Here is a 13,507-nt window from a genome sequence, read left to right as displayed (position 1 = left end):
GTAGGAAGCTAAATATAGCCAGGGAGTCCCAGAAGCAGGAGAGCCTTTAGAGGGCGCACACATCAGACCTGGTGCAGTGTCCATGGTGGAAATGTGGAGATGTGTGGGAAATGTGGTGGGAATCACCTCACCAACGTTCTGTTCCCTCCACTCCTTCCTCCACCACCTTCCTCCCGCTGTCTAAGGACAGCTCCAGCATTTCTTCATTCCCTTGGAATGAGTTCAGAGGACAGTTGCAAAGATGATTAAAGATTTGGGAAAAGGACTCCTAACTCTAAATAGCTTCATTTTGGCTGCTTTCACCTTGCACATTCTTGGAGGGCACATGAAAAGGAAAGAGAAGTGGAGGAAGCATAATGTAAACGCTTTATTGAATTCATGTGTAACTTTAGTGTTGATAACTTGTCAGTGCATATTTCTTCAGCTTCTTAAATTTTGCCTGTATCAGGACTGTATTCTTTAGGTTGTCAACTCTTGTGAAATAGGGGCCGTGGCTGGGTATATTAACTTGTTCATCAGTTTCTTCTACAACTGAACTTTTTCTGCTTTATTGAGATGTGATCAATATACAGTACTCTGTAGATTGAAGGTATACAATGTAATTCTTTGATATGTGTATATTAAATGACTAACACAGAAAGGTTACTTAACACCTTTATCACCTCACATAATTATAATTTTTTTCTGGAGTGAGAAAATCTAAGATCTACTTTCTTAGTAACTTTCAAGTATATAACAGTGTTGTTAGCGATAGTCAGCACACTGTACATTAGATCTCCAGAACTTATTCATCTAAAAACTGTAAGTTTATATTCTTTGACTAGCATCTCTGTATTTCCCCCAACCCCTGGATATCACTGTTCTAGTCTCTGTTTCTATGAATTGCTTCTTAAAAGGTAGTGATTTTGTTTCTTTTGGGTGTGCAACCCAAAAGTGTGATTGCTGGATCACCTGGTAGTTCTATTTTTAATTTTTTGAGGGACCTTCATGCTATTTTCCATAGTGGCTGCACCATTTACATCCCTACTGACAGTGTCCAGGGATTCCTTTTTATTTGCATCCCCACCAACTCTTATCTTTTGTTGTTTTGATAATAGCCATACTAATGGGTATGAGGTGGTATCTCATTGTGGTTTTCATTTGCATTTCCCTGATAATTAGTGATGTTGAGCACCTTTTCATGGACCTATTGGCCATTTGTATGTCTTCCTTGGAAAAATACCTATTTAGGGCCTCTGCCTGTTGGTTTTTTTGCTTCCGAGTTATAAGAGTTCTTTTTATATATTGGTTATTATGGGATTAAAGGTTTGCAGATATTTTTCCCAGTTCCATAGTTGCCTTTTATGTTTTGATTGCTTCTTTAGCTGTACAGAGGCTTTTTAGTTTGATATAGTCCTGTATGTATATATATATTTATGTATATCATATGTATATTCACTTTTGCTTGTGCTTTTGGTGTCATACATAACTAAAAAAATCTATGCCAGTACCACTGTCAGGGGCTTTTCTGTTTGCTTTTTCCTAGGAGTTTTGTGGTTTGAAGTCTTATGTTTAAGTCTTTAATCCATTTAATCTTTGTGAGTGGTATGAGACAGAGATATGATTTCCTTCTTCTGCATGTGATTACCCAGTTTTCCTAGCACCATTTGTTGAAGAGAATATTCTCTCCTTATTGAGTGTTCTTGGCTCCTTTGTCAAATATTAGTTGACTCTATATGCAAGTGGTTATTTCTGTGCTGTCTATTCTGGTCATTGATCTATGTCTTTTTTAATGTTAGTACCATACTGTTTTGGTTACTGTAGCTTATAATATAGTTTGAAGTCAGAAAGTGTGATGCCTCCAGCTTTGTTCTTTTTTCTTAAGATTACTTTGGCTGATTGAGATCAGTTGTGTTTCTGTAAACCAGCAATGAAATATATAAAAAATAATAAAAATCACATTTACAGCAGCATCAAAAGCAGTGAAGTACTTAGGAAGAAGTTTAGGAACAAGGAGGTGAAAAGAGTTGTACACTGAAAGGTAAAAGACATTGATAAATGAAATTAAAGAAGACAAATAGATGGAAAGCTTTTCCATGTTCATGGATTAATTAAAATGTTCGTACTACCCCTACCTATGTATAGATTTAGGTCAGTCCCTATCAGAATCTCGATGACATTTTTCACAGAAAAGTAATTCTAAAATTTGTATGGAATCCCAATAAGTTAAATGTTTTTGATGATTTGGTCATTAACCTGCTTAAAAGCTGTGGTGTCATCCTTTTACCCACAGAGTAATGTCCTAACTGCTTTGCATGGTGTCAGTCTGAAGCCTGCTTACTATTTTGACATAAATGCTGAGCACTCCCACTTCTGCCTCCTGGCCCATGCCTTTTGTGTACCGCACTCCCCCCACACACTGTACACCATTACGTCTTCATATTTTTGCTTGTGCTTTTTTTTTAGTCCGACAGACTCCTTATCTAGCCTTATCCATCACAGCCAGATCAGATGTCTTCTCTTTTCTATAGCTGTCCCTGATATCCCCTTAATAAACAGGATTAAACTCTTTATTTTGTTTCTATCATGCTTTATTCATTTTTCTTCTCTAACATTTATCCTTTAATTTGAGTGAGTTACTCATTAGTCCCTCTAGCTAGGATATGAGATCCTCCAGAGTGGGAACTTTGAGCTTTTTATATTTGTATCCCCAGAACATACTTTTAGTCATATCGAGTAGGTGTTCAGTGTTTGGTAAAAGCTTAAAGAAGTATTTTTTGTACAGTGATGAGTAGGGTAAGTGAAAGGAGCTGTTAGTAGGAGCGTCAGAGAATGACTAATGAGTAGGAAATTTGAGGCGGTTGGGAGAATGAGAGGGTCGTTACAGACAACAGTAGGGCAAGAATGGTTGCAAAGGTGGAAGGCAGGTAGAGGTGATGTAGACCTGTAAGCAGGGCTTCTCTATAGGTGACCTTCTGATGAGTAGCAGAGCCTTTTGCTATAGTTATTAAGGTGAGCAAGGAATAGGTTGAATCTGTGAAGAAGAGATGGTGGCTTTTTTCATTTTCCTGCTGTGCTTCTCTGAGGTTCAGGGTGAATTTAGTATAACATTTTAATGTGAGACTTTTAGACTTTATACCTCTTGAGAAAACAGAGCTAACAATACAGTATTGCTTTCTGCTTTTCTTGTTTTTATTTACTTCTTTCAGAGCTTTAAGACCTTGCCTTTTCAGTTGTTCTCTTCTGTTCTTAAACGTTTTCCTTTTTTTTTTCTTAAAGAAAGAAGAAGTTACCTGATTCTTTTTCACTCCATGGATCAGTTATGCGACATTCACTTTTGAAGGGAATTTCTGCCCAGATAGTGTCTGCAGCTGTAAGTATTTTGTTCTCTTCCCCCAGCTTTATAACCTGCAATGGCATAATGAAGCAGGAATGAGCATAAAACAAAGCACAGCACTTCTCTTGGCCCGAGGCTTAAGAAAAACAGAATCTGGCTTTCATGGGTTTTGTGTGATTATTTTTGACTCATAAGACATAGCTACACATCTTGACGTAGAAATTAGTGCAGCCATGAAATAAAGGTCTGCCCAGAGTCTCGGGTGTGCCTAAATGAAATATGGCAGCAAGCCTAAAAGAAACACTATCTGCCTTTTCTTTAAATTCCTTTTCAGTTTAGTTGCCATCTTGTGTATTTGGTTGAGGTGGAAGGATTTTTTAGTGTTTTCATATGGAGGAATGATTGATCAGAATCTTTTACAACTGAGTGATGTTTTTATAATTCACAAAAGTCTTTTCATGTACCTTATTTTATATACTCTTACAACTTTGAAAGTAGGGAAAGCCATATCCTATTTTACAAATAAGAAGACAGACTCAGAGGTGATATTAACTTGTCTTACATCATTGGGTTAGGAGATAGCAGAGCAATTATTCAAAATTGGGGGTTTTTGGCTCAAAGTCTAGTGCTGCTTTTGTTGTGAAACGGGGGTGGTATTGGTGAAAGTGGCCAGTGTGTAATGGCTGGAACAGAGTATCTCTGTTTTGAAAATGGTTTGGAGCACTGGATTAGTACAAAAATATTTAATAGTCCATTAAGACAATAGATGCTGATTCTGGTATGTCTATCAAATTTTCATTTGGCCTCAAGGCTTATAGTTTTACATAGTCTTTTGGTTTTATGAATTCAATATATAGATTCTATAAATAATAATAATAATAATGATGTTGATATGAATAGTGATTCATATCCCAGGAATTTTGATATGTTTTTATATTCTTTTCATGGAGTTTAAGTAGTGTTTTGCATGTTCAATTTGGACAAAGTTTTATTTTTTTGAGGGTAAGAGATTGATACAGAAGTGGATCATGACACCATAGCCACATTGTAATTTTTACGTTTATCAGTGAAAGCTCTTATTGCAGACCACCACCCCCACTCCCCACCCCTCTACCCTGGGCAAAAAAACCAGAACAAACAAAAAAACAACAAAAAAGGAAAAAGTGTTCTCCGTGGGCATTTGGTATACCCTGGCCTAGCTCATATATCATGAAGTCAATTTAAATAGAGAGATAGGCAAGCAATGGAGGAAACCTGGGCAATTGTCCTTCCTCTTTTAGGTGGAGAGTAACTCATATTTGCTAGAATGGGAACCACCTGTTGAGGATTACATTTCCATGACGTTTTCTGAATTTAATCCTTATGTAGGTGATGAAATTCATTCCTTTCAAAATCAAGATGAACCAGAACAGTCATTTGACCCACCTGTGCAGTTTTAAAAATATTTTGAATAATTGAGACTGAACTAAAACTCAGACATTGAACAATGATTAGATAAATCTGTTATTTAAAAGGGTTTCTCTTTTCTCTTGAAGAGGAGGGAAAAATTCTAATAAATCCCAGAGTGTTTGCATTCTGTTCTTATTTCATTGCCATGGCTGAGCTCCTTTGGTATGTTAAAATGAAAACTGCTTTTCTTGTGACAGTCTTCATACTTTGTTTTTCTAATTTTGGATTACCAGCTCAATTTAAATTGTATGCTTTTCTGTGATGGTTGGTATATTAACATGTAAAGCTAGTTATATTTTGGGGTATCTCCTCTGAATGGCTCTTTAGTAATGACTTCAGCCGTGTGGATAGTGATGTTATTAGGGCTTCCTAGGGTGTTGACCATCATATACTTGTAGTCTATGCCTGGAGAACACTTAGGAGAGATGAAACTTTTGGAGTTGTGAACTTTGTTGTTTAATTTTGGAATCCCCCTCAAAGTAATATGACATGGAATTATATTTAAAATTGACTCAAATTAACTTTAAAGTATATTTATCATTTTATGATCACTTAAGATAATGGAGATCGGAGAAGGCAATGGCACCCCACTCCAGTGCTCTTGCCTGGAAAATCCCATGGATGGAGGAGCCTGGTAGGCTGCAATCCATGGGGTCGCTAAGAGTCAGACACAACTGAGCGACTTCACTTTCATGCATTGGAGAAGGAAATGGCAACCCACTCCAAAGTTCTTGCCTGGATAATCCCAGGGACGGGGGAGCCTGGTGGGCTTCCGTCTATGGGGTCGCACAGAGTCGGACATGACTGAAGTAACTTAGCAGCAGCAGAAGAAGATAATGGAGATACCTTAAGATAGTGATTTTGTAAAATGTGTCCATTGCATAAAAATTTCCTAAGAAAAAGCAGATTCCTGGGCATTATCCCAGACCTACTGACTTGGAATCTAGTTCTAACAGTGTAGCTAGGGATCTGCATTTTAACAGATATTCCAGGTGACTCTAATGCTCCTTGACTTTTGAGAATCACTATCCTAAGCTGCAACATCAGTTCTAAAATTCTGTAGTAGGGGGCAAAAGTGATGGTTCCACCTCTTTTCTGAATTATATATGTAAAGAGAGGGCCTTATACCTTTTTTTTGTTTAAAAGTGGAAATATCTTTCAAACACTTTTTTTTAAATTTTATTTAGGACAAAGTAGATGCTGGCTTGCCTACAGCAATTGTAAGTACACTTTAAATAATCTTCTAAAGGTAAGCTTTCTATTACCCCGTTTTCTTAGATTTATTCTTCTGATACTCAGTTATTACATACATTTTATGAGAATAAATTCATATGTCATTTATTGCCAGTAATCATTTAAAATTTATTCGTGTTGAATATTCTCTCTCTTTCTAGTATATTGTTACTCTTCAGTTTTGTTTTTTGAGATGCATATAATGGGATACTGATTAGCCCATTTCCAGATTTATTTTATGTGGTGCTATCCTGCCCAAGTACATTTGCTCCTTCTGTGACTTGACCTCCTTTTGGTTATAGGGAGTGGAGACAGTGTTTGGTAAAATTACTTTGTGGTAAATAGTACATTTAACAGCTCTGAACGCCGCTGCCAAGCTTGCCAAATAGTAAATCTGTGAGGGTGATTATAGAGAACTGGGGGATATTGAAAGTACACTAGTGCCCTCTTTTCTATTTTCAACTATTTCCAGCTGCCTCCTGTAGCTCTCTTATTAGTCAGTCAATTGGTGAGGGAAGTAGGCTGAGTTTTGAGTATTTCTGGCGCCTTTTGACTCTTGTGAATGAGCTGGGGAAGGTCTTTCCTGTCCTTTTCCCACACCTCATAAGAGGCTCTTGGTTGGGTAGCATAAGTGCCTTTACTTTGTCTGGACCCTTGAACTTTTTTTGTTTTAAATTGCTTTAGAGGAAGTTAAGTGGCGTGTTTTTGCCTATAATGTTGAACATATGATATTTTAGTATTGTTACCCTTAAATTTAGAGGGATGCCAGGAAATAAGATGTTCTGAGTTTTATCTTGCATTTTGCCTCCTAGATGAAATTTTCCTTATTTATGATAGATGGTATGTTATCTGGTGTCTAGAGGAAAGAAGACCAACAAATTTAATTCTGATTATTTCAAGATCCTTGATGTAATGTTTTAAAATATAATCTTCTCTTGTTCTCAGGCAGTATCCAGTTTGATAGCAGTGGGTACATCTCATGGATTGGCCTTAATATTTGGTAAATTTTCTAGCTGCTTATTTTAAATATTAAGTACTTGAGTTTTTTAAAAGATAAGGTCTCAATCACAGTTTTTATAGTAAACTTATTTTTCTGAAAAATGCCAGAAAAACTTGAAGAGTAGCAGTCAACATGTTTATAGTTAAAAATTGCTTGACTCAGCTTCATTTTGTTGCTCATTGCAAGTTTATTTTCTTCTTTATGAATTTATAAGCTATCATATCATATACCATTTGACTCTCTGCAGACCTGTACAAAAAGAATGTAAAGTTGAGAGTGACAAGATTTGTCATTTTGTCTGCCTCTGGTTTGTGGTGGTGGTTTTTTTATTCTAAATCATATCTGAGTAGTAAGTATTTGAAAAGATCTTCAGGGAAAGATTTCCAGGCTTTCTCAGTAATTTTCAGTAACTTAACTGATAGTAAGGTTTTTTCATTTACATTGTAAATCCCTCTAAACTGAAAGTTTTTTTAGCCCATAATCACTTTATTTTTTGGGTTGAGACGAGAACTTTGTTATTTTTATAGTATGTGATAATCCTAAGTATTTTTTTCATTTTTTTTTCCTCCATGAGACTAAATAACCCTGATTTTCATCTTTCTTTGCTTTTGCTGTCAATACTATGAGCAAAACATTTTGTCTGTTTAAATACTACTAGAAAATGTTTTCCTGTCATTTTTAGTGTTCTCATGGATTTTAAAGCTTCTGAAACTCTCTCAAATGGAATTCCTGATGACACTGTATTTTAGTAAGGATGCTACAGAATATTGTTTGTGGAATACCTGGGAACACCTTAATAGCAAAACCATAATTTGATCTTTGTGGGCCTTGCATCTTTATCATGAGTGAATAACTAGTCATTTTCCCTTGTTTTTGAATAATTTGACTTCCAAGTTTTCCATTATACCAGAAACCTATTCATCATGTGATTTTAACATCTAATCTTTTCAGAGGTGATGGATACAAATTATTGTCTGGGGATGAGAAGAATGGAAACAAAAAAACACAATTCTCTAGAGAGAACTTTAGAATTGATTCTTTAATAATTTCTCTTATTCCATAATATGTGTTCATAATAAATTTAGATGAGCAAAAGATTGAAGATACACCAAAATCTGCTATCCAGAAATAATTCCTAGCATTTCTGTATGACCTTGTAATCTTTTTTCCTGTACATATGTATATACATATGTTTACCCCCAAATTGGATCATGCTAATTTGTAACCTGCTTTTTCATTATAATGAACATTTTTCTATGTAATTATTAAAATCATCTGTAATGTCTTTTTTCCTGTGTTATCAGCTTTTTTGTTTTAAATTTAAGTATGGTTGATTTACACTGTTGTGTTAGTTTCTGGTGTACATCAAAGTGATACAGTTCATGTGTGTGTGTATGTATATATACACACCCACATATACATACATATATATTCTTTTTCATATTCTTTTCCATTGTGGTTTATTACAGGATATTGAATGTAGTTCCCTGTGATACACAGGATTGTGTTGTTTATTTTATCTATAGTGGTTTGTATCTATTAATTTATCCCTCTCCTTTAGTAACCATAAGTTTGTTTTCTGTGTGAGTCTGTTTCTGTGTAACATCATTTTTAATGGCTACATGTATCCTGTTAAATGGATTCACCATTTAATCAATCATTTTCTACTATAAGACATTTAGGTTGTTTCTAAACCAAAAAATAGAGTGATGACCATCTTTGTAACTGCAATTTTTTGTGCACATGATTACTTCTTTCAGACAAATTCCTAAAAGTGGATTGCTTATGTCAGGGTATGAACATTTTAAACGCTTCTGATGTATATTGCCTCACTGCCTCCTAGAAAGTTTTACCCAGTTGCTCTCCTATGAGGTATATAAGAATGCTTGTTTTCCTATGAAGGCAGGGTTGGTATTAATTAGATTGATAGAATTTTGGGAAAGAATGTTGGAAGGACTTTTAGTTAGTCACTTTATTTACATATGAGGTGTTTGAGAACCGGAGAGGTTAAGTGACTTGTACAGAGCCAAATTCAGAGTCAAAGTATACTGAATCCTAAGATCAGTACGTTTCCACCCCTCCAAGTTGTTCACCTGTTCTGAGAGAGATGGAGGCAAATTCCAAGATACAAAAAAGAAAGAATGCAAGAACTAAGATGAACGAGGATAGAATATAATGCATATGTTTGTCTAACAGCAGAACATGCTTATTTTTGTTCCCCCTTACCAGTACTCACTCTGAACTCTGTCTGCTTTAATATCTCTTCCTTACCCACCAAGGTTCTAAGAGTATGTGCCTGCTTATAATCAAACCCATGTAGAATTCACTGCAACAAATTAAAATGAAGTCTTTTAAAATAAAAAGCTAACAGGGGAGAAGAAGAGTACATTGTCTTTCATTGCTGTTTCCTTAATTTCCTTGGACCTGCTTTCTAATTCTTTATAGACCCGAGCAACTTTCTTGTGGATTTGATGAAACGGTAATCTTTCATTAAAAGTCTCATGAAAAAGAAAGTATGCCGTAATGAGCATTTTGAGAAAGAATCCTAACATTCAGTTATGGTTTGGATTTTTAATCATGCAGTTAATAAATTTTACTCATTTTTGTAGGAATCAGGTATCTGGACAATGAGTTTTAACAAATGGGTTAAAATTTGCTTGAAAGTCAGGAACAAATGGCAGAGTAATAATGCTAAGAAGTGTCTAGATTTGAGGTCTGGGTTAAATCTGATCTTTTAAACATCTTTGTTGATCATAGGAAGAAGTGCAGCAGGAAGAACTTGTTTAAGTACCTTTAGAGTCTCTTTGGAATGAAGGCCTGGGTCATTAGAATAGTAATCATTATAGGTTTCTTAAGCATGATGTAAAATTCCTATTCTTAAGGAAGTAAAGATATATAATATTTGTTATATATTTTGGTTCTTACCTAATTATAGGATCTCAAAAATTTGACTCTTAATCGAGATCTATACCTATCCTAAGGCCCTTTAGTTTTTCATTTTTTGAGTTGTTAGTATACCTTAGTGGATTATCTTTTTGAAATTGTTTTTATCAAATTTAATGGACTTGAATTTACTATGCTAAAATATGGATATTATGGATTTTTTCTATTTCCATGACCAATGCTGCTGCTGCTGCTAAGTCGCTTCAGTCGTGTCCGACTCTGCGACCCCATAGATGGCAGCCCACCAGGCTTCCCCGTCCCTGGGATTCTCCAGGCAAGAACACTGGAGTGGGTTGCCATTTCCTTCTCCAATGCATAAAAATGAAAGTGAAAGTAGAAGTCGCTCAGTCGTGCATTTAATCACATTTAGTATTATTCTCACAGATAACTAAAGTTTACCACTTATACTCTTGAAATTTTCCCGGTCTTTTCTCTGAACTTTTGAACTGATTTCTTGCTTTTCTCTTTCTTTTGATCTTTTCTCCATGGATTCAAAGGAAAAGGTATAGTAATTTTGATTTGCATGAGTGACTCTTTGTCTTTTGACCTTTTTATTGTTGAAGGAGAATGTTATCAATTACAGTTGACACCCTCTTATGAAATGCTTATTGAAAATAACTAGCTAATTGAAATTGGTTGCTGCTAAGTCACTTCAGTCGTGTCCGACTCTGTGCGACCCCATAGACGGAAGTCCACCAGGCTCCCCCGTCCCTGGGATTCTCCAGGCAAGAACACTGGAGTGGGTTGCCATTTCCTTCTCCAGTGTGTGAAAGTGAAAAGTGAAAGTGAAGTCGCTCAGTCGTGTCCGACCCTTAGCGACCCCATGGACTGCAGCCTACCAGGCTCCTTCATCCATGGGATTTTCTAGGCAAGAGTACTGGAGTGGCTTACCATTGCCGTCTCCGAATTGAAATTGGTTAGAGGATTGTTTAAAAAATTACAAATATATGCATATTTGTAATATTTGATTTTAAATGAAAATAAATATTCATTTCCCCCCTAATCTTTTGATACAGTCCAAAACTGTTTGAGTTTTTTCCTGCCAGTTGGAGGTCTGCAGCATCCTTTTCTGGCACAAGTTGCATCAATGATGGGTCATGCAAAATTTGTACTTTTAATTAAACAAAAGAGATAAAAGCTTAGGTACCTGTGAATCACTCGAGGTGTGCAAAATTTTAGATTTTCATAGAACTTTTCAGTTTTCTGCAGTTATCTTTTTTTTAAATTGTATTTATTTTAATTGGAGGCTAATTACTTTATAATATTGTATTGGTTTTGCATACATTGACATGAATCCGCCATGGCAGTACACGTGTTCCCTATCCTGAACCCCCCTCCCACCACCCTCCCCATACCATCCCTCTGGGTCATCCCAGTGCACCAGCCCCGAGCATCCTGTATCATGCATCGAACCCAGACTGGCGATCCATTTCACATATGATAATATACATGTTTCAGTGCCATTCTCCCAAATCATCCCACCCTCGCCCTCTCCCACAGAGTCCAAAAGACTGTTCTATACATCTGTGTCTCTCTTGCTGTCTCGCATACAGGGTTATCATTACCGTCTTTCTAAATTCCATATATATGTGTTAGTATACTGTATTGGTGTTTTTCTTTCTGGCTCACTTCACTCTGTATAATAGGCTCCAGTTTCATCCACCTCATTAGAACTGGTTCAAGTGCATTCTTTTAAATGGCTGAGTAATACTCCATTGTGTATATGGAGTATTTCTTATTCATTCGTCTGCTGATGGATATCTAGGTTGCTTCCATGTCCTGGCTATTATAAACAGTGCTGCGATGAACATTGGGGTACACTTGTCTCTTTCAATTTTGGTTTCCTTGGTGTGTATGCCCAGCAGTGGGATTGCTGGGTCATATGGCAGTTCTATTTCCAGTTTTTCAAGGAATCTCCACGCTGTTCTCCATAGTGGCTGTACTAGTTTGCATTCCCACCAACAGTGTAAGAGGGTTCCCTTTTCTCCACACCCTCTCCAGCATTTATTGCTTGTATACTTTTGGATGGCAGCCATTCTGACTGGCGTGAAATGGTACCTCACTGTGGTTTTGATTTGCATTTCTCGGATAATGAGTGATGTTGAGCATCTTTTCATGTGTTTGTTATCCATCTGTATGTCTTCTTTGGAGAAATGTCTGTTTAGTTCTTTGGCCCATTTTTTGATTGGGTCAGTTATTTTTCTGGAATTGAGCTGCAGGAGTTGCTTGTATATTTTTGAGATTAATTCTTTGTCAGTTGCTTCATTTGCTATTATTTTCTCCCATTCTGAAGGCTGTCTTTTCACCTTGCTTATAGTTTCCTTTGCTGTGCAGAAGCTTTTAATTTTAATTAGGTCCCATTTGTTTATTTTTGCTTTTATTTCCAATATTCTGGGAGGTGGGTCATAGAGGATCCTGCTGTGATTTATGTTGGAGAGTGTTTTGCCTATGTCCTCCTCTAGGAGGTTTATAGTTTCTGGTCTTATATTTGGATCTTTAATCCATTTTGAGTTTATTTTTGTGTATGGTGTTAGAAAGTGTTCTAGTTTCATTCTTTTACAAGTGGTTGGCCAGTTTTCCCAGCACCACTTGTTAAAGAGATTGTCTTTTCTTCATTGTATATTCTTGCCTCCTTTGTCAAAGATAAGGTGTCCATAAGTACATGGATTTATCTCTGGGCTTTCTGTTTTGTTCCATTGATCTATAATTCTATCTTTGTGCCAGTACCGTACAGTCTTGATGACTGTGGCTTTGTAGTAGAGCCTGAAGTCAGGCAGGTTGCCTTACTTCATGACAGTTACTTAGAGCAACTCATCTTTACCAAGTTTTTCTAAAACATCCATTTAGCTGTCATAGAAACAGCAGCTTGCTCTTTTCCACTCTATTTCATCAGTTGACATATCGTTTAATTAACATTTGTTAAGTGCAATAGTATTTGTAGTTGCATGAACAGATTTGGAAATGAACACAGTTGACTCTTCCTAAGCATCTGCATTCTAGAAAATAGCCAGTTATCTGTGGGGAGTCAGTGTATCCTGTGCTTTAGTCAGTAAGATTAGAGGGAATGGAGAGCTTTAATTCTGTGTGTGTTAGATGGTGGTCAGATAAAGTGCTTCTGCTGTTTCATGATTATTGATGAAAAATGTTTCCTAATTTCTCTTTTCTTCTTCTTTGGTCTTAGAGAATATTTTAATGTGCACAAAGGAGTAGTATTGAAGAATGGTGAAAATTGGCGATAAAAGTAGAGCTGTATGCATATAATTTGATTTTGATTCTTTCTAGGATCTAGGTATTTCCTTTGATGGTCTTTAGGGTGTAGTTAAATTAGGGGTGAAGAAATAGAGCATTAGGTTAATTTTGGTATGTGGAAAGAGCAGAAATTCTTGAAGTATGTTCAAATTTAGATTTTATGGCTATTGTAGACTTTATATGTTATTTATGGCTTTTCTTTGTTACTTAGTCCATTACTCTTAAGCCTGGAATATGCTGAGATCGACCCTAAGTAAAGTGTATTTTGAAAGATATACTAATAAAGAAATAGATGTAATTCATTGCACTGTAAATTT

General features: G+C 36.1%; 1 protein-coding gene across 9 annotated transcripts in view; it reads left to right on the top strand.

Moving 5' to 3' along the window:
- Window positions 1–13,507, top strand: part of VPS8 (VPS8 subunit of CORVET complex) — a 313,442-nt gene that overhangs the window by 19,717 nt on the left and 280,218 nt on the right. For all 9 annotated transcript variants that reach the window (XR_016038004.1, XM_088838472.1, XM_055408827.2 and 6 more), the window contains exons 5-7: window positions 3,259–3,352; window positions 5,953–5,985; window positions 6,944–6,998. Coding sequence is in view for 8 of the 9 variants with exons in the window: in XM_088838472.1 (XP_088694598.1) it covers window positions 3,259–3,352; window positions 5,953–5,985; window positions 6,944–6,998 (182 nt within the window). In the remaining variant the exon portion in view is untranslated. The remainder of the gene's footprint in view (window positions 1–3,258; window positions 3,353–5,952; window positions 5,986–6,943; window positions 6,999–13,507) is intronic.

Source organism: Moschus berezovskii, chromosome 1 (genome assembly GCF_049115385.1).
Source record: "Moschus berezovskii isolate FMDL1 chromosome 1, NW_MosBer_1.0, whole genome shotgun sequence".
Classification (NCBI taxonomy): domain Eukaryota; kingdom Metazoa; phylum Chordata; class Mammalia; order Artiodactyla; family Moschidae; genus Moschus; species Moschus berezovskii.
The sequence above is the reverse complement of the archived record's forward strand: the minus strand, read 5'-3'. Positions and strand labels throughout refer to the sequence as shown.